This window comes from Charadrius vociferus, unplaced genomic scaffold, assembly GCF_000708025.1.
Source record: "Charadrius vociferus isolate BGI_N301 unplaced genomic scaffold, ASM70802v2 scaffold315, whole genome shotgun sequence".
Taxonomy (NCBI): Eukaryota; Metazoa; Chordata; class Aves; order Charadriiformes; family Charadriidae; genus Charadrius; species Charadrius vociferus.
In genome coordinates, this window is record NW_009648453.1 from 135921 (window position 1) to 162706 (window position 26786).

At 38.5% G+C, this 26786-nt stretch overlaps 1 protein-coding gene across 1 annotated transcript in view; it reads right to left on the minus strand.

The window, feature by feature from the left end:
• Window positions 1–26786, minus strand: part of TTN (titin) — a 244945-nt gene that overhangs the window by 92601 nt on the left and 125558 nt on the right. Inside the window, 27 exon segments of the mRNA XM_009885623.1 lie at window positions 479–605; window positions 3502–3641; window positions 3733–3999; window positions 4502–4768; window positions 4868–5134; window positions 5248–5374; window positions 5499–5638; window positions 6147–6410; window positions 6548–6814; window positions 6919–7182; window positions 7269–7395; window positions 7878–8017; window positions 8170–8299; window positions 8302–8399; window positions 8628–8903; window positions 9115–9510; window positions 9589–9639; window positions 13620–13703; window positions 13924–13977; window positions 14339–14416; window positions 14917–15021; window positions 16205–16285; window positions 17221–17295; window positions 17862–17957; window positions 22790–22873; window positions 23135–23260; window positions 23592–23702. Coding sequence (XP_009883925.1) covers window positions 479–605; window positions 3502–3641; window positions 3733–3999; window positions 4502–4768; window positions 4868–5134; window positions 5248–5374; window positions 5499–5638; window positions 6147–6410; window positions 6548–6814; window positions 6919–7182; window positions 7269–7395; window positions 7878–8017; window positions 8170–8299; window positions 8302–8399; window positions 8628–8903; window positions 9115–9510; window positions 9589–9639; window positions 13620–13703; window positions 13924–13977; window positions 14339–14416; window positions 14917–15021; window positions 16205–16285; window positions 17221–17295; window positions 17862–17957; window positions 22790–22873; window positions 23135–23260; window positions 23592–23702 — 4242 coding nt within the window.

Here is a 26786-nt window from a genome sequence, read left to right on the forward strand (position 1 = left end):
AATTCCTCTGGCTAGATAAGGCATGTGTTTTCCAAAATAGCAAGGGCCAGGATTGGAGTGGGAAACAAGTGGTCTTCAACCGTGTGGTCTGTCCCTGTCCATCAAGCTCTTAACCCTATCCCCAGATATCGCTGTGATCCCGTCCTCTCAGGTTAACATGATACTTTAATGCAGTAAAGCCGTTGCTTGTAATACTTGGATTTCATAACAACATATGATGCCAGACCACGAAGCAGCCTTCAAGGCCATCTCCTTATTTTCACATCTTCTATATGAATAAACTCTATACAAGGTTAAAAAACATATAGGACATTCCTTGACTAAAAAATTAAGATGGTTTGAGTAATTACTCCTTGAGGTGCTATTCTGGAAAGAATTTCTGAGGGTTCAATGCAGTATAGAGATTTTTCTACCCATTCCAAAGAGGCAAAGAGTACCTTTTTCTCAATTAATTACTTTCAGTTTAAAAGACACTTACGTTTCACTCGAAGATGAGCACCGGATTTGGCATTAGCTGCTTGGAAATCTACTCCACCAGCTTGATCTAAGCGTACATTGTACAGTGTAAGAAAGTGCTTTTTGCCTTCCTCCTTGATTTCACATTCCTGCAAAAAGAGAAGTGAAACAATTTTTTTCAGCACCTTTTTTGTGTTCCTCACCTCAAGAGTCCCTACTTCTCATACCTTGTATCTGTTATCTCTCCTCCATTCACAACACTTAAGCCCACTACAACCTGCAATGTACCTTAGAAACTTTGATTCACAGGCCTTTCCTTTCATAGTCTCTTCCCAATACAGTCTGCTTCCTCTTAGAAAGAAAGGGCAAGAGGCAACATATTAGTCTTGGTGAATGGTATGTGCTGACTGATTAGCCAATATATCCATATGTAGACCAATCAGAAGCCTAAGGGAACTAGAAATTACTAAGCTTGTGCTGTGACCTTTCCTCGAGAAGGGTCCTTTTCTCTTATCCCGACACTGATTTTCATGGAACTTTCGAACTTTGTGTATTATACACATTGGTACTGTTACATCAAAGAGTTGCCAAATTAGTGTCAGCTGTGATTGTATTGTTTCTTAATTTTCCAAATCCTTCCAGCAAGGAATTAAGATTATTTGATTAAGCTTTATACCATTTTAAACCAATTTTAGCCATCATAGTAATGGAAAAGAGTTTGAAAATGTGATCTACTTCTATTTAAACCAAACACAGCTCAAAACCCAAAGGTAAATGCAGACAATCCAAAGTTTGCATTTTTAAAATGCCATTATATTTAAGTGAATTCCATGAGGTCTTTGCACTTTGGATACATGACTGTTAGGGACTAGCAATACAGAATGTATTTATTTATGTAAAATAATTTATTATTTAGCTATTTTATATAATATTTTGGATTAAGTTTATACAGAACAGATAGCCTGGGAGGAATACAGAGAAACTGTCCAAGCAGCCAGAGATCTGCTGGAAAGCTAAAGCCCAGATAGAATTAAATCTGACCAGGGATGTCAAGGGCAACAAGAAAAGCTTCTACAGTTAAGTCAGTGATAAAAGGAAGACCAGGAAAAATGTGGAAATGGGAGTCCTGGTTACCCAGGATATGAAGGAGGCTAAGGTAGTCAATGACTTTTTGCCTCAGTCTTCACTGGTAAGTATTCTACCCACACCACCCAAGTTGCAAAAGGCAAAGGCAGGGACTGAGAGAACAAAGAACTGCCTACTGTAGGAGAAGATCAAGTTCAAGACCATCTAAAGAACCTGAAGGTGCACAAATCCATGGGATCTGAGATGCATCTGCGGGTCCTGAGGGCACTGGCAGATGAAGTTGTAAGCCACTATCCATCATATTTGAGAAATCACAGCAGTCCAGTGAAGTTCTCACTGATTGGAAAATGGGAACCAAACCCCCCATTTTTAAAAAGGGAAAAAAGAAAGGCCTGGGGAACTACAGGCCAGTCAGTCTCACCTCTGTGCCTGGCAAGATCATGGAGCTCATGATCCTCCTGGAAGCTATGCTAAGGCACATGGAAAATAAGGTGATCAGTGACAGTCAACAGGGCTTCACTGAAGTCAAATCATGGCTGGCAAATTTGCTGGCCATCTATGACAGATTTACAGCATTGGTGGATAAGAGAAGAGCAGCTGACATCATCTACCTGAACCTGTGCAAAGCATTTGACATTGTCCTGCATGACATCCTTGTCTCTAAATTGGAGAGACACGGATTTGATGGATGGACCACTGGGTGAATAAGGAATTGGCTGGATGGTCATACTCAAAGAGTTGCAGTCAATGGCTTGATGTCCAAGTGGAGACCAGTGATGAGTGGCACTCCCCAGGGGTCAGTATTGGGACCAGCGCTGTTTAACATCTTTGTCGCTGACAGAGACAGTGGGATTGAGTGCACCCTCAGCAAGTTTGCTGGCGACACCAAGCTGTGTGGTGCAGTCGACACGATGGAGGGAAGGGACACCATCCAGAGGGACCTGGACAGGCTTGAGAGCTGGGCCTGTGCAAACCTCATGAAGCTCAACAAGGGCAAGATCAAGGTCCTGCACCTGGGTCGGAGCAATCCCATGCACAAATACAGGCTGGGCAGAGAATGGATTGAGAGCAGCCCTGAGGAGAAGGACTTGGGTGTGTTGGTTGATGAGAAGCTCAACATGAGCCGGCAACGTGTGCTTGCAACCCAGGCAGCCAGCTGTATCCTGGGCTGCATCAGAAGAAGTCTGGCCAGTAGGTCGAGGCAGTTGATCAGAAGAAGTCTGGCCAGTAGGTCGAGGGAGGTGATTCTCCCCCTCTACTCTGCCCTTGTGAGGCCCCACCTGGAGCACTCAGTCCAGCGCTGGGCCCCCCAACATAAGAAAGACATGGACCTGTTGGAGCAAGTCCAGAGGAAGGCCATGAAGACAATCAGAGGGCTAGAGCACCTCTCCTATGAATACAGGCTGAGAGAGTTGGGGTTGTTCAGCCTGGAAAAGAGAAGGCTCCAGGGAGACCTTATAAGCCTTCCAGTACGTAAAGAGGGCCTACAGGAAAGATGGGGAGGGACTCTTTGTCAGGGAGTGTAGCGATAGGATGAGGGGTAATGGTTTTAAACTGAAAGAGGGTAGATTTAGATTAGATATTAGGAAGGATTTTTTTACTGTAAAGGTGGTGAGACACTGGCACAGGCTGCTTAGAGAAGTTGCAGAGGCCCCATCCCTGGAGGTGTTCAAGGCCAGGCTGGATAGGGCTTGGAGCAATCTGGTCTAGTGGAAGGTGTCCCTGCCCATGGCAGAGGGGTTGGAACTACTTTAAGGTCCCTCCCACCCCAAACCATCCTATGATTCTACATTATGAAAGTTATTAATGAAAAAAACAGTATTTTTATGATAGTGACCCTTATTGAAATCAGAAAGAGATTTCACTTTAGTTTCTACAGCCACCTTTTTCTCCCTTACACCCTACCTCCCCGCACATTGTTGAGACACACATAAGAAACATCCTGAAATATTTGCTTACAGCTGATTCAGTCAGGGGTTCTCCTTTTAGCTTCCAGTTGCCGTGGACACCTTCCTCAGAAATTTCAATATCAAAACGGGCAGTCTCTGTCTCAATCACCTCCACACTGTAGAGTGGACGAATAATCTCAATATCCCGGTCTGGAAGAAAAAAAGAAGTTATTTATTCCCTCAATCTCTAACAGACCCCAAAAGATCTCTATTACAGAGCAGCCCAGCAAAATAACCATACCTTCAATATTAAGTTTAGCAGAGGTTTGATCAGTACCACAGTCACAAGTGTACTGTCCAATGTCTTTCTTCAAAGCTTTCTTTAGGATAAGGATTCTCTTTTTACCATCAGCCTTAATAACAACGTTCTTTGATGGAGTAATTGGTTGGCCATCCTTCATCCATTTCACTGGGGCATCTGCTTTGCTGATTTCACACTGTAAGATTACTTCATCTTTCTCTACAGCAGTGTAATCCTGCAGCTTCCCAGTGAAGTACGGGTCTCCCTCTGGAAGCGAAAGTCAAGATATGTTTCAGTCTGAAGTTTTAGTCTTTCAGAAAGGACAATTAGTTCTTACCATAAAATACATTTCTTGTCTATGCCCTGCAAGAAGGATTAAATATAGTCCTTATAAATATTACAGAGTTCTGTTGCAAAAAGAGAAAACAACAAATACGTAAGAAACAATTCAGCATATTACTAATATTACTGACAACATTGTTTTCGTTCACTAGGAGTTTCAGTGCACCATTTAAGTATCTAATAGCTAATTTTGCAACAGTTGCATGACATTTTAAAGTTAATTATACTTTGTGAATGGGAAAATGGAGACCCAAAGAAGACAAACAAATTCTAAAATTGTCAAAAATCACAATGTAAATTTAGGTCAAACCAAAAAAACCCCATCAAAGCAAACCAAAACCAACCTCAAGACTTTCTGATCACCATTTTTTATTAATAAGACTCTTCTGATAATACACATCATGTATGTTCTTTTGGGCATTCTTACCAAGAACAGTGAGTTTAGCTTCTGAGGATTTTCCCATAGCTTCCACTCTAATCTGAGAAGTATCATCAATAGTAAGATCTTTGATTGTGAGCGTATGGAGTTTGCCATCATCTGTCATTGAAACCAGTTTGCTGGTATGTAATCGCTGGTCATTCTTGAACCAGATAACAGAGATATTTTCATGTGAGAGTTCCACAGTGAACACTGCAGTTTCTCGCTCCTTTTTTGTAACATCCTTGAGAGGAGTAATGAATTTCAGGCGGATACCTACAACAACATAACATTTCATTAATAATAATCTTATCAATAAAAACCATTTAAGGACTATGGTGCAAACCTTTCCTATAAAGGCAAAGTCAGACAGACCTTCAATAATTAGCTTGGCACTTGTTCTTTTATCCTCAGCTTCAAACATGTATTTAGCCTCATCCTCAAATGCAACAGATTTAATAATCAGAGCATGCTTTGTTCCATCTGAAATAATTTCAAATCTTTCATCAGGAGTGATTTCTTGTGTTCCTTTCAACCAACGGAAAGTCTTGGGTTCTCTGGACACCTCACATTCAAACTTCGCTTCATCCTTCTCAAAGACCTTCACATCACTTAGTGGAGTGATAAAGATGAGAGGCAATTCTGAAACAAAAGAAAAGCACTTTTAGTTCAGTGATAGGTTCATACAGACCTTTCTGATGCTAGATTTGTTCTAATGCCCTGAGATACACGTGGAAAATGTTGGCAGACTGTACCTTTTACTTTCAGATTAGCAGCACTTTTAGCATTAGCAGCTTGGAAAGACACTTCTCCCGTCATATCAAGTTTGCAGTTATGAAGGACAAGAGTATGCTTCTTCCCATCTTCAATTATTTCACAGTCCTGGTGATAAAGAAACATCCCCACCCCAAATATGAATATTCTGAGAAACCACTCAAAAGACATTATTATTAAATATGTTTTTTCTAAGGTAAATTGTGGTCTACAAATAAAGAAGCAGCCTTACAGGTGAAGGTGTTAGGGTTTCTCCCTTTAGCTTCCATATAGGATGGACATCAGGCTCAGAAATTTCAATTTCAAAACGTGCTGTTTCACCAACAAATACTTCCACTCCATACAGTGGGCGCTCCACTTTAATTAAGCGAGCTAAAATAAGAAAAAACAAAAGTTCACATCTGTTTACTCACTCATGCTATACCATAAAATGTAGTACTGGAAAGGAGCTCAAGTCTCTCCCTACACCTTCTTAAGGGCATTCAAATGTTATCACCGATAAACTTTTATCTAACCTCTTTTCAAAAAGCTGCAAGTCTGGGGAGTCTACAACCCCCTTCTATAACATGTCTGCAAGTTCAGTTATTTTTAGTAAGAACATTTTTCCTCATAATTAACTAAAATATCTGTTAGAGTGAATTAAACTAACTGCCTTTTTTCCTGCCTGTAAATGGACATAGAGAATAATTGATCGTCACTGTCTTTACAACAGCCATTTATATACCTTAATGGTTGTAAATCTAGGTATTTTAGCTATTCATCATAACAGTGTGTTTTCTACAGGTACAATTTTTGGTGTTGTACAGTAGAGAGTGTCTGTCTGTCTACAGGTTTTGCAAAGCTTTCAGTACTTTCCCTTAGCCACGGCATGATAACTTACGCTCAACGCTGACATTAGCACTCGTCTTGTCGGTTCCACAGTCGCACTCATAAACACCCTTATCACTCTCTGCAGACTTCTTGATTTTCAGGATACGGCGCAAGCCATCCGTTTTCATGGAAATTCTGTTAGAAGCTACTAGTTCTTCACCATCTTTGTACCATTTTACTGGCACATCTTTGCTAAGTTCACACTCCAGAGTAATATCATCTTTCTCTACAGCACTGTAGTCTTGTAATTTCACAGTGAAGTATGGATCGGCCTCTACAAAAAGCATAGCGGATATGAAATAGTAAATTAGTAAAATAAATTTACTAAAAAATCACTGTCTTGTCACTTTATACTTAGAAAAATTGTTTATATATATTATATAGCATATCTTAAATTATTTATGTAATTACCTAAGACTTTGAGGTGTGCTTGTGTGTTCAGGTCCTTGACTACGGCCTTTATTTCGGAGATATCATCAAGTGTTACTTCTCTCATTTCTAGCTTATGAACTTTGCCTTCTGAAGTCATAAAAACTGTTCTGCTTGTGTGCAGTCTCTTGTCATTCTTGTACCATTTCACTGGCATGTCTTCATGAGAAAGCTCAAACTGAAAGTGAGCTGTTTCCCCTTCTTTCACTGTTTGATCCTGCAGAGGCGAGATGAACTTCAGCCTCACACCTGTAATGTAGACACATAAACACCATCAGAAAAAGGCTAATGTGGTTCTCAACAATACATTCTTTATCCATTTTTTATTGTTTTGTTCATAAGAAGATACTTGCCTTCCACAAACAGTCTTGCTGTGCTCTTCTTGCCATCAACTTCAGCAGTGTATTCTCCTTCATCATCAAACTGAGAATCATTGATTACAAGAATATGCTTCTTTCCATCTGCAATGATGTCAAATTTTTCTCCAATCTTGAGTATATCAGTGCCCTTAGACCATATAACATTGGCCTCTCTGGTAAGGACACATTCAAACCTTGCTTGGCGCCTCTCAGGGACAGTAACATCTTTTAGGGGCACAGCAAAGTCCAGTTCAATTTCTGGAAGCAAAACAGAACACACAATTTATAATGTGCTCCATGTGAACTCTGTTGAAGTTGATATCATACTCCATGGTGCATCATACCTTTCACGGTCAGGATAGCTGTCGTAACTGCATTAAGTGCCTGGTAAAGGACTTCACCAGCTTGCTCTAACTTGACTTTGTGCAAGGTTAGGAAGCGTTTTCCTCCTTCAGCTTTTATTTCACATGTCTGGAGAGATGACAGACTTCGGTAAATACAATGCCAATGCCTTATTGCTACATATTTCTAGTAAAGAGATTCTATCAACATTTTATACACAGTAAAAAGTCAGCTAGATAGACTGGAATTGCTTTTCAAGGAAAGTTAACACTTTTACTCAATAATAAAACAATGGCGTATATTTCTTCAGCGTTTCACACTTCTTTTAAATGTCAGCATCATTCCTAGCAATGTATGTAGGATATTTTTATTATTGTGTGAATAATGTGCTGCAATCCTTTGAGAAAATGAAGCCCTCCAAAACTTAGCTTTTATAGCATATAATTCTTACTTAGAGAACCAGTGTTTTTCAATCACCATAATGCTTCACCTTCCTACATTCTGGAATGAGTAGCATTGACAGAACCGCAAAGATCTTACCATAAAGACTCAAGGGAACCTGTTCAGAGTGGTTAAATTTAAATAGTGTTATAAAATTCAAGGATGCTTACAGGTGAGGGTCTCAGGATTTCTCCTTTCAGCTTCCATTCACCAGGAATATCATCCTCAGATATTTCTGTATCAAAGTTTGCTGTTTCTTTCTCGTAAACTGTAACATCCTCTAATGGCTTCAGAAGTTCAACTTCACGTTCTAGAATGCACAAATGAACATATATATAATGAGGTCAGCTTTTGACAGAGCTTTATAATAATTCAGGTTACCTTTTTTGTTTGTTTGTTTACAGGTTTTTGAACATTGGCCTATGAGCTGATTAAATATAACACAAATAAAAGCTGCCTTACCGCCCAGGGTCAGTTTAGCTGGGTATCTGCGACCTTCAACTTCCACTGAATATTCCCCAACATCAGCAGGGCCAGCATTCTTAATTTTCAGGAAAATTTTATTTCCTTCTTTCAAAATTTCTGTCTTTTCAGTGGTGTATCCTTGACAATGTCACAGGTGAAAGTAGCTGTTCCTTTTGGTTTCACATGCTGGTCTCTTATAGGTTTTACTAACCAGTCTCTTATCACTTCTGCATGTCAAAAAGTTACATAAAAATAAAGCTTAGCAGACTTTTACTACAAAGAGATGTGTCATAAATAGAATAGAATTAACAGATTTTGTATTACAACAAGCTTTTAATAGCTGTACAAATCTTGTCTGTCCATTAATATTGTAATATTATTAGAAAAAGCTTTCCTAAGTTTAGAATAGCCCAAATACCCTACAGAGAAAGGAGAATACAATTTTGATTGCTTACCTACTACCTTAACACAAGATGAGCATGACAGTTCAGAGTCTTCCACAGTAACAGTGTAAGTGCCAGCATCAGCATCATCTGAATCCGTGATTGTGAGGGAATGTGACAAACCGATAATGCCCAGAGCAAATTTTCCAGGCTTGTCTTTGATGATCTTCCCATCCTTCCGCCAGACAACATTTCTTTCTTTGTTAAGCTCACAGGTCAAGTACAGGGGCTGGCCTTTAATCACAGTGACTTCTTCTTCAAGAGTTTTCACAAACCGCACTGGGAGTTCTGTGGGAAACACGACATTTTGATTTGTCTCACTTATATACAGAAGGTGTGATGCAGAAACACCTTACATACTAAATCAACATGTGTAGTGATTGATGGAAACAAAAGGCTGCATCTACCAACCACTGTAAATTCCACATAAAGTACCAGTACTTCTAGCTTGAGGAGTAGCTAGCCTTTAAATCATTGATAAACACAAAACAGGGAATACCTTCAACAATAAGTTTGGCTGTAGAGGTCTTCTCTTTGTTCCCCAGTCGTAATACACAAGTATATTCGCCAGCATCTGACAGCTGGACATCAATAATATGTAGCTTTCTATCTTTGCCATCAGCAATAAACTTGTGTTTTGGGCTCTCTCGGATGTTACTTCCATCCTTCATCCAGCTGGTAATCGCAGTGGATGGTGAGATAAGGACTTCAAAGATTGCAGAAGACCCAACAGATTCAGCTTCTGTTAGCACTATATCTTTCATCTCCTTCACAAACTTCAGTGGTACAGCCTTGAGCTGGTAAGTGAATGGAGGCTCTTCAGGAGGTTTTTCACCACCACTGCCCGGCCTGAGTTTCCGTCTTTCAGCATCTGCCGGTGAAGGTGTCTTCTTGGCTGTAATTCAGATTGAAATGAATAAGCAAATTCTTATTTATTGCTTTTGCTTGTGAGTATTGACTTGTAGTAGCCTACCTTTGACTGGACTGATACCCTTCGGAGTTTCTTCTTTTGGTGTCTTGGCCTCTGAAGTAGAACAGCAATATTATTAGGAATGTAGTTAAATAAACATATGTACTAAAATTAAGACAAACATTTATTTTACAAATCGGATTTTCTCTTCCTTTAGCTATATACACTTACAAGGGCAGGAAGATATAAACATATGTATAATTTATACAACTTATACTGTCTATATCTCAATGGTAAGTTCAATATCTTGTAGCATGGGGAAGACCTTTATTCAGCAGTGCAGAGTGAAAGGCAGCTTAAGAGCTCCTAGTTCCTCAATTCGTTGTCCTGCCCATAATTTTGTAAAATTCTGCTATTCCCTGGCACTTTACTCACAATTAGGCCATTGATCAATATCCACCTGTGAACCAAAATAGCTTAAGTACCTATTACAAATCATATGTTGTGTTTGTTTGGTTTGGTTTTTTTTAGAAAGCACACACACGTTTACTAATGAAGACAACAAAAATATAAGTTGTATAAATTACATACATGTTTCAGGGCAATGTGTTACTCTTACAAGTGAGGGATGTTCTGTTAATTGCCCAATTTGTGATGAATGACCTCAGACTTTTGAAAATACTTCCCATGCTATGCTGCTTCTCATCATCATTTTGTGAAAGGAAATATAAAAGATACTTCTAATGGGAGAATGAAATGAATGAAATGCAGGACAGATTTTACTGCAGTGGATGGAAAAATGAATACTAGAAAAATGTGTGAGTTTTTCTGAGAAGATAATGGCACACAATATGATTTTTGCAGTCTTATAAAAGTGTAAGACTAAGACAATGAACATTGGTGACAGATGTATGTACAGACAGGTAAGACAAACATGTCAAGAGTGGCTGAATGCCAATACAGCCAGATGACAGACTAGATGGAAATGTGAACGGTGTTAAAGAATGAAAACAAGCATCACAATGGCATATTGTATTCTCCTGAAGCAAATAGTACAAGCACTCCGTGGAAGAATTTGGCAGCGGTCCTCCTCACCTCGTTTTGCATGAGACTTTGCAGGAACATCCAGAACTTCACGTGATTCTCCAGGTGCATCCAAATTCCTGTTCTCACTCAAAAGTTTGCTGGCCTGCTCAATCACACGAGCAGGTTCTGATTTCTGATATTCTTTCTCTCCTTCTGCTTTCTTAGGAGTTGTTATCTTACCTATGCTTGAGGAGTAAGTAACTTCTCCATTTGCAGTGATTCCTTTGCGTGATGGTATTTTTTCTGAAAGCTTTCCCTTCTCTTTTTTCATGGTAACAGACGTACTTTTTCCAATGCCATGTTTTGCTGACGGTTTTTCATCAAATGTACCTTCTGTTCCTGCAAGTTCTTTTCCTGAAGGCTTCACTTCCTCTACAGTCAAAGTAGATTTCTTTTCTTCAGTTTTATCTGTGCTGCTTTTGAGATCTGGAGTTTCTTCATGTTCACCCTGAATGGTACGAACTTCTTGAAATTGTTTTTTTTCTTGACTTCCTGGTGGCTGAATAGGAACTTTCTTTACTGACTCAGATCTATCAACTATTTCATCTTTGACTCCCTTTTCATATTCTCCTATGGAAACTTCACTTTCAATTCCTCCTCCTGTAATCACTGTATCAAATTCTTCTGTTTCCCTTGGCAGCTTTTCAGGGGCATTTGACTGTCTAATTTTGTCTTTTTTCAAGTGGGCACTAAAGGTAGTTTTCTCTTCCTTCTCTGGTATAATCTTTTTGCTTGTTTTTTTATCACTTAGGAGTGCTTTCTCATTCAACGATTGTCCTGAACCCTCCTCCTCATAATGAACCTCTCCTTCCTCTGCAGAGTATTTTTCTCTTGCTTTCCTTTCCACTACTTCTGACTTAAGAGCAGACGGTTTAAAGATTATGTTAGCTTTTTCTCTGGGAACCTCCTCTTCTTCAATGGGGTGTTCTAGGACAACATCTTTTCTCAATTCTGGTTCAGTCTCCTCAGACAGGTCTAAGGAATATAGTTCTGCTGATGTAAAGTCCAGATTATCATCCTTCTCATCATCTTGAATATTTTCCAGTTTCTTTGCTTCTTTATTAAGAATCTTATCTACAGGAATTTCAGCTACTGTGGTACCAGATTTCTTCATCCACTGAGTTTTATTTTGTATGTCATGCCCCTTCACGGATTCTCCAAGAGGAACTTCAGATTTCCCTAGTGTAAAACCTCCTCTCTCTTCCTCACTTCTAAGCAGAGGAGTTTCAGCTATTCCTGCCTCTGTGATATCCTTTACAAATGAAGTTTTATCCTTAATGGGAAATTCTCCAGGTTGCAAACTGATTTTTGATTTTGTCTCTTTTCCTGGAAGTCTTTTCTGGTGCCTGGGCTCATATGGCTCTCTGAGTATATGTTTAGGTACATAAGTTGACTCAATTTCCTCTTCTTTTTCATGCAGAGGAATCTTTCCTTCGTGAAGAACACTAAACTTGTCAGAGACTTTCTCTACAGCACCTTCCCTCTGAACAACTGATTTAATTCCATCCCCCTTTTCCTCTCCAGAATCTCTTTCCGCATGTTCAGATGCAGTAGAAATCAATTTCAGTTCCTCATCAGGTGGTGGTTGTTCATCCTTTGCATAAGTAATGCTATCTATTGTAACTTCTATTTTCTCACCTGTAAGGGTAGTCTTTCTTGAAACTATAGGTGTCATTTCTGGCTCCTCTTCTTCAGGAGCCAAGATAAAATATTTAAGAGCTACTTTCTCCTCCTCATCTTCCTCTGGCTTCAGTATTCCATCAGCTGTTTCCAGTGAGATTTTAAACTCAAGTGGCTGTACTGTCTGAATGTCCAGAACTGTCTGCTCAGGACTTACTCTTTCTTTTACATGCAAGCGTTTCTCAACCGAAATCTTCTTTAACACAATTGACTCGGGCTTTTCTTCTTCCACTGGGGGCATTTTATCTCTATGCTTTAGTACAGATGATGCATCAGGCTTTTCTGTAGCTACAAAGGTTTCACAGGTAATTTAGAGAGTTAAAATCCATGAGAATAAGCATCAGGAACAATATATTTTAAGACAAAATTTCCAGCTATACCTGAAATAAAATGAACATAGAACACTTTTTCTCCACACAACAGAAAACTTACAACACAAACACAAAACAAAAGAAAGACAAGAATGGCACGCACAAACAGTACAGAAGATTTAAGTACACTGCTGTCATGGTACAGAGCATTTTCCCACTAGTTTGCCAATTTAAATCCAATCCAGGTTAAAAGTAGCAGAAAATGACAGCTTTCTAAGGCCTACCTGGCCACCTATATAAAATGGGTTAGTTATGCCACTGCAGGCCTGGCTACAACACCAAATCAATGGTCAAGAGACATTAATGATTAGGCTTCTCAAATGCCCAAGATTAAGCTCTACTGTAACACAAGGCCCTTTGAACAATAGGTGAGCAGTGTGTACATCAGCTCTACCGATGGACCTCAGGCCCAGAGTGCTTCAGAGGAACTGGACTCTTCACAGTTCTTTTTCCACAGCAGGATACGATCCGGGGTCCTAAGCATATCAAATGAAAGTAGCAATACTCTACTTCTTCAACACCACTGTCACTTTTCCTCAGGACTTTAACAACAAATAAAAAGCAGAAAACTAAACAACAGAAGAATTATTTAGAAACGTGTACCCTTTCTTTTGCTATACAGAAAATACAAGATACAGTTCACAAGACATACATCAGGACATAAACAACATCAAGGAGTCAACAGAATACACACATTTCATAATAGAACAATAAATAAAGGCACACATATGACCATCCAGAAACAAGAGCACAGATTCATCTCTATGGTATATCAGAGACACTTGTCTTTTAGATTAGGTGGTAGTACCTAGACTAACAAGATCCTCGAATAAGACCTCAAATCTTCCTGTAATGAATGAGTTATGTGATTGTACAGCTCTTCATTCTCTTTATCCTGAAGGTATTTAGGTATCTCAGAGAGAAAAACCCTAAATAGCACAGAATAAACATAAATACCTGTTTTCTTCCCAACCACTGGGACTGTCACTGGAGTAGTAACAGCTGCTGCTGGTTCTGCTGCTGGTTTTGGAGATTTTAGGGCTGTTAAAAAAAAAAAAAAAAGCCTCAAATATTTGTTTTAATAAATAATCTTGTTTTAAGTACGATGTTCTTTAAAATGTTCTGTAGATTGTATGACAGTTCCAGTCTTAGTAATACTAAAGACATTTGTTTAACTTCCTTTTAGCCAGAAATCTCTGAACGGAAAATACTAGACACACAAGAAAGGCTGCACTGGTATTCATGACTAAAGAATTCTTACCCACTGCAGGTTTAGGTTCAGGCCCAGGAAGTGAGACGGCTGCTTGCTTAGGTTCTGGCATTTCAAACACAACAATTACATATAGGTTAATTTACATGTTTTGTAATCCCATTGAACATTTAAGTTAGAAGCAATAACACAGAGACAGCTTCATATTTTATTTAGCCAGAAAGCAAGAAATTAACTTCAGATGAACTCTTGTAAAGCAAGATACAATGGAAAAAGATGATTTTTTCAAGCACCAAAGAATTAAAGACAAACAAGAAATCCAGAAGAATGCAAAGTGGTTAATGATGACACAATAGTCAGGGACAGACTGGATGATAGTAACGCATTATGTTAATACAGCATGATATTCGGCAATGAATACCACTTAGTTGCTGCAATAAGGAAAAAGAGCATCACACGTCTGTACCTTTTGGTGGTTCAGGCACATGTTTCTCCTCTTTTTTTATGACAGGTATCTCAGTTTTCTTCTTAGGAACTTCTGGGACTTTAAAATATTATTGTAATTTTGTAAGATATATTGAAACACCTTGAATCCCCAAATACAAGTATTTCCAATATATTTAAAAATTTTAGTTCTTTTTAGACATAAACAGTTTCAGATGCTCATAAGGTTTAGGAATATATATTTTTAAGAGTGAGATTTGAATAAATTAGAAACACTAAATGGACAAAAGAACAAATATTTGCAAAATGTTACCTAAAAGAATGCTTGGATTAACTGTTTCACTGTAGTTATATTTTTATCAGTATTACAAAATATTTGTAAAGTTCTCTTCTATACACAGGGAAGATTGAGAAACAATCCCAAAATCCAGAATTCAGACCCAAATGTGCTTTCAGCCAAGCTTTAATTTACACAATCAGGTTAATGCAAGTCCTCTTTTAAAATCTCACTTTCATTCCTGAATTTCAGAGAATACTACTTAAAAGTGGGATTTTTTTAAAATTGCAATTTACTAGATAGATTTGAATGTAATCTAGTACCTTCAGGTTTCTTAATTTTTTCTACTGGTGTAGGTACCGGTTTAACTTCTGGTTTAGGTTCTTTTTCTGGTTTAGGTTCTTCCTCTTCTGATTTCTTTTTAAGAACTTGAAAAGAAAAGGAATTTCAGTTTTTAAAGCGCAGGTGAACAAAAGAATAAGTCAGAGAACAAGACAAAAGATAAAAAAACATATCAACAATCATAAAGAAACAGGAATGAAAAATATATAGTTTAATATAAATGGAAGATTTTGTGTAACTATTCAAGGCACTATTCTGAAAGCCTTTCAAAAGTCAAAGTCATTGAGAACAAAAAGATGCTTTCATTAAGAGCAATCCATCTGAGAGTAAAAGATGTCAATGTTAACTGTCTATGATAGAATAAAATTTCTTATAATATCATACATTTCTTATCATATTTAAATGATGACTTACTATACATAATTATGCATTAATAACTGCAGTTACAGATCATTTTCTGGGAATAAACGCAGGATTAAAATCCCATTGACTTCAGTGAGAGAACAAAAATGAATCTTCAAGTGTTTTATTTGGAGAACTCAAATTTATACAACGTCTGGTTTTCATTTGACTTATTTCACTTATTTTTGTCCTGTCAGATGTCAGTCAGTCTTGGATATCTAATGAGACTGTAATCTGAAAAACTGAGTATCTATATTTTATGATGTTGTCTGAAATTTTAAGGTTGGCTGCAAGGTACATGGGCATGGATCATCCCTCTGGGATATTTCAAAGACAAATGAAATTAGTGCTTCCATTTTCTAAGCAATAATTGAGCATGAAGTGATTCAGAAGGTTCCAGACTTTGCAGGAAAAAGGCATGATGTCCAATAGCACCACGGGGTTCTACAATCTGTGCAGTACTTCTAAGTAAACCATAAAAGAAAATGCAGATGCTACATATGTGACTTTAATAACATTTACACTGTCACTGGAAAATATTTAGGGATCCAGAAGCTGAAGGCAGTGGAAGACTGTCAAGTCTAGTGTCAGCTTTACAGAGATTAAGAAAACAGAAGAGAGTTGCAGGGAACCAGATTTTCAGTGTTCTGCTCTGTTTTCATCACAGATCCTTTGGATCTGATGGATTTTCAGGACAACCCCCCTTCATCCCTGCAATTATAAAGTCCTTCCCCAAAAAATAGACATCAGGTAGTACTTTGTTTGCGTAATTTTCCATACCACACTCATAAAACAATGTTACTTAGGGGAATATACTGAACAATGTTAATATGCTGGGTTTTTAAAAACAGGGCCAAGTTACTATACCTCTTTTCAAAACAACTTCTTCTTTTGGTGGAGGAGTAACTTCGGGAATTACTCTGCGAGGTTTCTTTACAAGTCCAGGCACTTAAAAGAATATTATTCCAGATTTTATTATGGGTTCATAAACGTAGCTAGAGCTAACCAACAACTAACCATTCCAAACCACAAATGAAATGCTGGTCTGCTACTGAATATTAAAAGCAAAAGTAAAACTGCTGAGATTGAAGTCAATAGTTTTGACACTTTTTCAACATTATTTGCATACAGTTGTCTTCTAGGCTTATGCATAAAAGGAAACTTTCATACAAATCAACAAAAGAGAAGTATGGTTTGACAAAACTATAAAGGTTATGTATTCAAAGAGAATTATCATAGTAACATTTTTATCTACTTTTCCTCCTTCACTACAGGCTTATGTTACATATGTATTAATCTGAACTGCCTATCTATGATGTTCATACGGATCCAGTTAGTTTAATTTTTAAACTTGGAACAGAATTAAGAAGAGATGTTCACTGCTTAGCTGTTTAGCTTGTCTTAAGCTCCAGTATATACGAAAAATATAAGGGAGTACTTGTAAAGCGGCTTGCTCAATTCCTTATTCATCTCCATCTCTGGAAAGTGTCCTCTCACAAAAATAAGCTACATTTCAGAAAAATAATAAACTAAATCTGTTCGAACAATGCTATATATAATTAAACTGTATAGTATTTTTTATTTCTCCCCAAGCAGAGAACCAAAGTAAGTATCTACACAAGTGACAAAACTCATAAAAACTCCCTTACTCTTCTGTGATTCTGTCTCTTGCATCTCATTAATTCCATCATGGGAGATTAAAGTGGACATAAATATAACGTGAACATATACATCTAAGACTGGAGTCCACTGTTGAGCGTAATCTAACAGAGACAGCTTTTTGACATTTCTGAGCAAATTAAAGAAAAAGAAGATACCAAGAACTACAACTGTGGGCTCATGAGAGGCTTAATTTAAGTAAGATTCTTATATTAGCTAGGTACCTTTAGCAGGTGGAGGTTCCAATTTTGGAGGCTCACCAGGTTTTGCAGTCACAACTTTCTTCCTTGATTCAGGAGCTTTAAAGAAAATTATTTGAATTTTACCATACACATCACTAGATTCAAAAAAGAAAAGAACTTTTTTAAAAATCCAAACAACTGATTGATACTATTGACATAAGAAAAAGCTTAAGAGCTACAAAGCCAAGATTCTGGCTGATTAACTGTTTAGAAGAAGTCAGGTGATCTGTAGGAAGCACAGCTGATCTGAAACCTGTGTTCGCATAGTAACACCAGCAAGTTACTGCTGGGGATTCTTTTCATTTATAAGAACGTATTAAAGATAGAAGAATTATGTTAAGGGTAGAAGAATGTGTTAACTTGGTTAAGATTTTTTTTAATAATTTTTTTCCATAACTGTTGAAAAGAATGCATATAAACTGACTTGGCATAGCCCTGGTAAAAATTCGTAAGGGATTGAACATTAGTAAGGCGCACCATTAGAGCAATAGTAAATTAGAGAAGAAAAAAAAAGATCCAAAGTGATAGGTTTAAAAGCATGCTTTTCGAGATTCATCAGTATAATTTAAATAGATTATATGTTTGAGTTCCCACTGTTAAATTGTGGCTTCAGATGATTATACCTTTAAGGAGCTCTTTTGCCAATTTAATATCTTCTGTTGGTGCAGTAGGTGGTGGTGGTTTTCGCTTTTCAGGGATCTTCTTTTCAGGTTCTGGCGCTTTAAATAATATTAGGTAGATTTACTATAAATTCACTACTACAGTATTTATGTGAAGACTAATGTACAAATGTAAAGAAGGTCATTTTCCTCTTCCAATGAAGCCAGTGAAAAATTCTTATTGAATTAAATGGCAAGACGAAAGAGCTTTAGGTTATCGCTTTGTAGCACCCCGCAATACGAATACCCAAGATGACTTTAAATAGCATGTTAGTAACATGAGAACAAAGGTGCGAAACCAAATGACAGGAAGACTCTGGTTGACAAGAAACAAAGTGAAAGCATTTAAAATAACCTCTATGTTGCACTTAGAATTAAGAGATCAGAACACATTTCCAAAACATAATAACAGAGGAGGAATTATGCAGAGACCTACAACACAGAGGCACGGGTGTGAAGAATGACAGAGCAAGAAGAAAACTGCACAGCAATGAAAGAAAGGTGTCCGGCAGCCTCTAGGTAGGTACTTTGTATACCTTCAACTGGTAAAGCTTCTTCTGCTTCTGCAACTGGAATTTCTTCCGCTTCTTCAGGCTCAATCTCCTTTACAATTTCATATTCTTTAAGGAATATTGACAACTGGTATAAGTTTCCAATTATAAGATTGTTTCACATGAACAATTATGTAGATATCACTAAAAAGAAAGCTACTCCAATAGACACAGACAAATACATGTTAGGGTAACTATTCGCTCAGTACCTGTTACCTCTGCAGTTAATGCATGCTTTTGAAAAACTGCTCTCTCTCTATGTAAGAATGAATCAGGGCTGTCTGAAGGATAATATCTTTTATGTGTACAGTATTAACTAAACATTAAATTTATGGATGAGTCATTGTAAGTGGAAAGAATAAAAACTTCAAGGCTCTCAATTTGTTTAAGATTATAACAGCAATATAAACACTAGGTTTTAAGAGACTCAAATTTTGTGGGAATTGATTCTTATCTTAAAGAAAGACACACTTTCTTAGGAAAAAGTGTAGGAGCACAGGTGACTTGAAAATATTTAATTTTGAAAGTGATATTTCACTTCCAAATATGAAAATATAATAGTAGATACAAGAAACAGACTGGTACCACCTAAAATATGAAGTAAACAATTTAAAAACATTACAATGGGGGAAAAAAAGGACAACATCTATTTTAAAGCTTATGTTTGGAAGAAGAGGACAAGAGATTGTCCTTACAGTAATAGCTATGATGGCATATACCTTCACTTGGGAGTGGTTCAGGTATTTTAGGAACAGCAACAGGTACTTTCTCCTCCGGGACAGGTATCTTGGGCACCTCAGGCACTTTAAAAAATATTAGTTCCTTTTATTTTCATGTATATAAATGTACATATGAAACAGAAAAAGGACACAGACAAAAATCACAGTAACAGTGGCCATAATCATTAAAGACTGTTTGTGCCCAAGTTAGTCCACATACAACTGACACATTTTATAGACTCAGTTATGAACAAAGAAAGAGAGAAGAATAGAAAACATTCCTTCTCAGGAGATGCCTCCTGGTAATATATACCTTTGGCTGGAGGAGGCTCTGGCCTTTTAAATTCTGGCTTTTTAGGTGCTGTAAAGGACTCTTTCTCTTCTGGGACAGTTCTTTCTGGCACTTCAGGTGCTTTAAAGATATTAGTAAATTTTCATTTTTGTGAACATTAAGATACATATGTACATCCAAAGGCATGCAGTAAAAAGCGCAAAGACTGAAAAGAGTAAGGCATTCAAAACACAAAGAAAAAATTTTAAGATTATTCACTCAGATATCTAAGCACTGTGTACATCAGTAAAACAAGGGGAAAAGTATTCAGAGAATAAAGAAAAGGAGAGGCTCAGACACTGATGTATATACCTTTATCTGAAGGAACTTTATGTTTTTTAAGGACAGGCAGAGGCTCTGGTATTTTTGGCACAGCCACAGGCTCTGGTTTCTTGGGCACAGCCACAGGTTTCTTGGGCACAGCCACCGGTTTCTTTGGCACAGCCACCGGTTTCTTGGGCACAGCCACAGGCTTTGCAGGAATGACCACTGGCACCTCCTCTTCCAGCTCTTCCTCCTCTGCCACCTCAGGCACTTTAAAGATATTAGTACTTTTTACTTGACCAAGCTAAAGGTCAGGTACATACAGACACCAGACGACCAAATGCCACTCTCACCCCTCCCCACAGAATGGCAAAGGGCACTCTACTGCAGCAACCCGGAGGGCACGGCAGGCTCTTTCAGAACACCACCGTATACCTTCAGCTGGAGGAGCTTCTGGCTCTTCAGGCTCAGCAACTGGTGCCACCTCTTCTGGTGCTTCCTCCTCCTCTTCCTCTTCTGGGACTTCTGCCTCAGGCATCTCGGGCACTTCAAAGATATTAGTGTGTTTCATTTTACACTGGTGAAAACATGTGCCAAGTCGGAGCAAAAACCAGGGCAACACAGACACAGAACATCACAACCACCAGCTCAAAACCTCACACACGCACAGCACTGTTTACCCAGCATGCACCACCTTGAGAATCTCACATGGGAAACAGAGACAGTCCAAGAGAGGGTGGGACAACGCTTAAGAGAAGAAGACCAAGTATCTGCTTTGTTAAGTTAGCTGTGAAGACAGGTACCTCTGGGTGCTGGAAGCTCTGGTGCTTTGGCAATGGGCACAGGTACTTTTTCCCCACGAGCAGCCTTCCTGGGCACCTCAGGTACTTCAAAGATATTAGTAACAGTCAGTTTTATACAACAAACAGGAAGATGAACAATGAAACATAAACTAGAGATGTGTTCATGAAGGTACCCAAACTGGTCTCACGGTATCAACCCGTGTCTCTCTCTCTCTCACTCACTCACTAACGTACAAAAGCACACACGGGCACAGGCACAGGCCGAGAGCGCTGATGCCACAGAGGTTCTGTGAGAAAACTGTTGGCTATGTTTAGGTACAGCTCGAGGGTGAGGTGTGAATTGGGATACACCTCCTCAGCACTCAGCAGCATTCGCTCCCTGGGAAGAGAGACTGTCATTCTCAGTGCCGCTGGGATCTGACTTTTCCCTGGGAGCAACCTTGGCCCGTATCTCCTTTGTTGCCATTTCTCATAAATCTGCTGGTGTTTGGCGTTCAGCAGTGTGGGCAGTGACAGCGTGAGGAATCCAGTATTTCTCCCCTGTCCCTATTTCTGTCCCCCATTTTCATTCTTTCTTTATGCTTTTCTTTTTATTGTCTTATTTTCTTCCCCTATTTAGCTCTCTTGCCTCCATCTTCATTTCACTGTGGCAACTTCCACAGCCTGTATGGTTCACCAGTTTTTATAACTATTTGTTCTCCATTATAAACTCTAAAATTATCAGCATTTTCTTTTAACACTTGATATGCCGTCACTTCTTCTTACTGCCATCATATGTGCATTTCTGAGTAAAAACTGATTTTTCATTTTGAAAGATTCATGTCTATCATATAAACTAAATGAGAAAGACAAGAGAGTCATGGAGATATTCACTGTGTCAATTTAAGACAACTAAATTTGGCAGTATTCTGAAAAACTTATGATCTGTTTTTAAAATATAACATTTCAGTTTCTTCTCATTCAGAATATGAAAACAAATCAGTAAATTCTAAGTATCATTTGGGTTGTTTATACAAAATACTAGATGGTTGAATGCGTAACATACACAGCACAGAATGTAGAAATTTCAGGTAATTGCAAATGGACAGGATAACAGATAGCAGAAGTAACATGTAAGACAGTAAGAAACAGACTCATTCAGACTGATGCACAGGGCAACAGGTACCTCGAACTGGTGCAAGTTCTGGCTTTTTTGGCACAGTTACAGGTGTGGGCTCTTCTGGAACACCTTTCTTGGGCACCTTGAGCACTTCAAAGATATTAGTATATTTTAGTTTTGTGCATGAAACAATAAGACAATCAATAATACACGTACACAGTCTTCTTTGAGAAAGTGCTGTGGTTACAGTCAGTCATCAGCTATGCTTTCCTTCAAACATGTGGAATGACCAGGGTGTCAAATACATCACACAAGAGATGGGAATTCTGTGTTTAGTTTCTGAGTCAAGGTAGAAATGTAGAAAACCCATTCCCTCTTTGTAACAGCTGATCTTAACAGCTGACTTATTTATGGAATCCTACTGTATTTGAGTATCAGTCTTCTATTGTTCATGACTACTTTATCATTGTAACATAATATATATACTTTTTTTTTTTTAGGAAAATAACATTTGATTTGTCATTACCACTTTTATTCTAGCAATTATTTCCATTCTTTACACCTCCTCTTCATTTTCAGTTTTCCAGAGTTCCTGTCTTTTAGATTCTGTTGTCTACGGACATACATACTTTCTCTCCTCTCTTTTGGATTGTATTAATGACACTTACATGTGATAATAAGACCATTAGTATATATATCTAGTCTTTTGCCAGCAAATCTACCTCATGTATACTGGAATTAAATTACTTTTAAAGATGTAGAGAACTGATACTACTGCTGTCAACCAGCAATACAGTCTATCAGAATATTCAGGGATGCAACATTATGTTCTTTAAACTGAAGACTTATTTGCAGGCTTTTCTTCAGAACAACATATTATTCTGTTTAAACTAAGCATTCAGTAAATGTTAATTCTTAAACTTTACAAAAAGTTCAGAAAGCTGCAGATATTTTTCAAGGAATTGTATCTAGTTTTTCTGTCATGTTTTTGACACTCCATCTTGCACTTCATATTTCTTATGCATCTATTTCTGATAGGTCATCACCAGAAAAATTAGTCCAACTTAAATCCAGAAGAGCATGATGTTTCTTTCTAATGATGATACTAATAGTGATGACATGTACCTTTGGCTGTTGGTGGTTCTGTTTTTTTGGGTTCAGCAACGGGTGTTTTTTCTTGTGGGACAGCTTTCTTGGGCACCTTGAGCACTTTAAAGATATTATTTCCTCTTAATTTCATAGTTGAAAAAATACAAAAGATAATAACACTTATGATAAAAACAAAGAGTTTAGATGTTTCTAACACTCTAACATTCGTCTAGTGACTGGTTGGTTAGTCACATACGCAAAGACAGGCACAGCATAGGCAAGGGGTAGTGGACACATAAACCTTAAACAAAAGAAGGGATAACAAATGAAAATATTAATCAATACACTAAAATAAAAAACAACTTCCCCCAGAAGATATACCTTTAGGTTGTGGAACTTCTGGTTTCTTTGGCACAGCCACAGGTTTCTTGGGCACAGCCACAGGCTTTGGAGGAATGACCACTGGCACCTCCTCTTCCAGCTCTTCCTCCTCGGCCACCTCAGGGACTTTAAAGATATTAGTTCCTTTTACTTGACCGAACTTAAGGTCAACAAACAGCCAAATGGCAAGCAGCAAAGCAGGGAACTAAACCCATGACAGACTACCAGGCAGTCCTCTTCAGACAACCACTCTTCATTCAGCTGGCTTACTTGTAGCAAAGAGCCAAAAGTACCAGCTTACAAGAGACCGCTCCCTAACGAGCCCCACCCTCTCCTGCAGGCACCAGATGACCAAATGCCGCTCTCACCCCTCCCCACAGAACACAGAATGACAAAGGGCACTCTACTGCAGCAACCCGGAGGGCACGGCAGGCTCTTTCAGAACACCACCGTATACCTTCAGCTGGAGGAGCTTCTGGCTCTTCAGGCTCAGCAACTGGTGCCACCTCTTCTGGTGCTTCCTCCTCCTCTTCCTCTTCTGGGACTTCTGCCTCAGGCATCTCGGGCACTTCAAAGATATTAGTGTGTTTCATTTTACACTGGTGAAAACATGTGCCAAGTCGGAGCAAAAACCAGGGCAACACAGACACAGAACATCACAACCACCAGCTCAAAACCTCACACACGCACAGCACTGTTTACCCAGCATGCACCACCTTGAGAATCTCACATGGGAAACAGAGACAGTCCAAGAGAGGGTGGGACAACGCTTAAGAGAAGAAGACCAAGTATCTGCTTTGTTAAGTTAGCTGTGAAGACAGGTACCTCTGGGTGCTGGAAGCTCTGGTGCTTTGGCAATGGGCACAGGTACTTTTTCCCCACGAGCAGCCTTCCTGGGCACCTCAGGTACTTCAAAGATATTAGTAACAGTCAGTTTTATACAATAAACAGGAAGATGAACAATGAAACATAAACTAGAGATGTGTTCATGAAGGTACCCAAACTGGTCTCACGGTATCAACCCGTGTCTCTCTCTCACTCACTCACTCACTAACGTACAAAAGCACACACGGGCACAGGCACAGGCCGAGAGCGCTGATGCCACAGAGGTTCTGTGAGAAAACTGTTGGCTATGTTTAGGTACAGCTCGAGGGTGAGGTGTGAATTGGGATACACCTCCTCAGCACTCAGCAGCATTCGCTCCCTGGGAAGAGAGACTGTCATTCTCAGTGCCGCTGGGATCTGACTTTTCCCTGGGAGCAACCTTGGCCCGTATCTCCTTTGTTGCCATTTCTCATAAATCTGCTGGTGTTTGGCATTCAGCAGTGCGGGCCCTGACAGCGTGAGGAACAGAAAATCCATCATCATTACTATTTCTCTCCTCTATTTCTGTTCTGTTTTTTCAACTCTTTTACAGTACAAGTATGTGGGAGTTTTTGACTTACTGAGGTTTCAGGACTTCTATAATCCTGTATTTAGAAATTGCATTTGGAGAGGGGAAGAGGGGTACCTGCGGAGCGAGCAAGTTCCCTTGCTCTCGTTCTTCATGTGATGCAGAATTATTCTGCACATATACAGAAAATCTGGTGGTCTTATTCCTAATAACTACATGCAATTCAATTGTAGATTTGCAGAACCCACTTTCTTGGATCCCCATGAGCTTATGGTTAGAAAAAAGTTACATCAATGTATGACTACAGCCGTATGTTTTTCTCATATGAAATTTGACCACAGAATGAAGACTATCCGTATCTACCATGCATTTGAATAAGCACTGCACTTACTAATGAGTTTAGAATATCTGTTATTTGGGATCTAGGCTCAGATCACATATGCTCAAGACTTAATATACTACTGTCCTATCTAGGTATGTCCTTTTTTTTACTTTGGGACTTCCTTTCCCAGAGGAACTTTGGTTCCTTCACAGTCCATAGAACCCGCCTTTCCTCCTCCTTCTCTCTGAAGGGACCAGTTTTTATGTTTTTTCTATTTTTTTTTTGACTTTTTTTAATTTGCTGTGTCATGACTGCATCTGGTTGTTACTACCACACAATGGGACAGGGTTGCCAGTTGGTAGCGGTTAAAGAAAAATACTTTGGGTAAAATACCCATTTATATTACCTGAGATTCTTGGCAAAATTATAATGACAGACATTTAAATTGAAAATCCAAGGTAGAACGCTCTTTTCCATGTATCTTATCAGTTTTGATATATAGAATTTTATATTTTGAACATGTATGGAGATAGGGAAAGTCCCACATGTTCCCTATGTATTTGCCATTCTAACAATAGAATTGATACACAGCACAGAATGTAGAAATTTCAGGTAATTGCAAATGGACAGGATAACAGATAGCAGAAGTAACATGTAAGACAGTAAGAAACAGACTCATTCAGACTGATGCACAGGGCAACAGGTACCTCGAACTGGTGCAAGTTCTGGCTTTTTTGGCACAGTTACAGGTGTGGGCTCTTCTGGAACACCTTTCTTGGGCACCTTGAGCACTTCAAAGATATTAGTATATTTTAGTTTTGTGCATGAAACAATAAGACAATCAATAATACACGTACACAGTCTTCTTTGAGAAAGTGCTGTGGTTACAGTCAGTCATCAGCTATGCTTTCCTTCAAACATGTGGAATGACCAGGGTGTCAAATACATCACACAAGAGATGGGAATTCTGTGTTTAGTTTCTGAGTCAAGGTAGAAATGTAGAAAACCCATTCCCTCTTTGTAACAGCTGATCTTAACAGCTGACTTATTTATGGAATCCTACTGTATTTAAGTATCAGTCATGTATCATTCATGATTTTGTGTTCTGTGCTGTTTTTGGCAGTCACTGTCATCTTTTCACTTGTCACTTGGATGTTATCACTATCTTTATCCTTCAAGTTGACTTCACCTTTCTTTTTCTGCCTTTGTATGTTTCCTCTCTTTTTTTTTTTTTCCTTTGCATGTTCTTTCTTGCAACAGCTCTGGCTTCCATTCTAATCTCTAGACGTTGCTTATAACTGTTTCCTGTTATATTAATTTAAATTATTTAAATGCTTTAAATATCATCTCTGTGAGGTGGTACTTCACTTGAGGAAAGTCCTTGTATTTCAGATGGAGAGAATCTGGTGGCAGAGGGAATGTTTACTTCTCTGGCCAGTACTTGGGACTTTCTAAAGGAAATGAAATGTTGCAGTACTGCATCTATCTATGTTATGTACAGTTTTAGAGTATCTTATGTAACTTTTTTACTATTTCAATTATAAAGTCTCTTATCCTGATCAATCTGATGTCTCTTAAATGCCTCTTAAAAGGCTCAATAAATTAGGTGTTCACAGGAACTTTACAGCTCTTCGGTGCTATTTATACAATCTAATAACTCACAAATCACAGAGTGGAGAATGTTGACATATGACCAAAATACAGGCAAATTATAATTAACTGTTTAAAGAAAATATTCTGCTCCATGATGCTGCCCATGGCAAGATAGGTACATAGAGACATTTGCAATTATTTTGCTGTGTGTACAGAAGCTGCTATTCTCTGCTGAAACCTTATGTTTCTGCTTATTTTGTCCTTTCTCATAGAATCATAGAATCATTTAGGTTGGAAAAGACCTTTAAGATCATCGAGTCCAACCGTAAACCTAATGCTGCCAA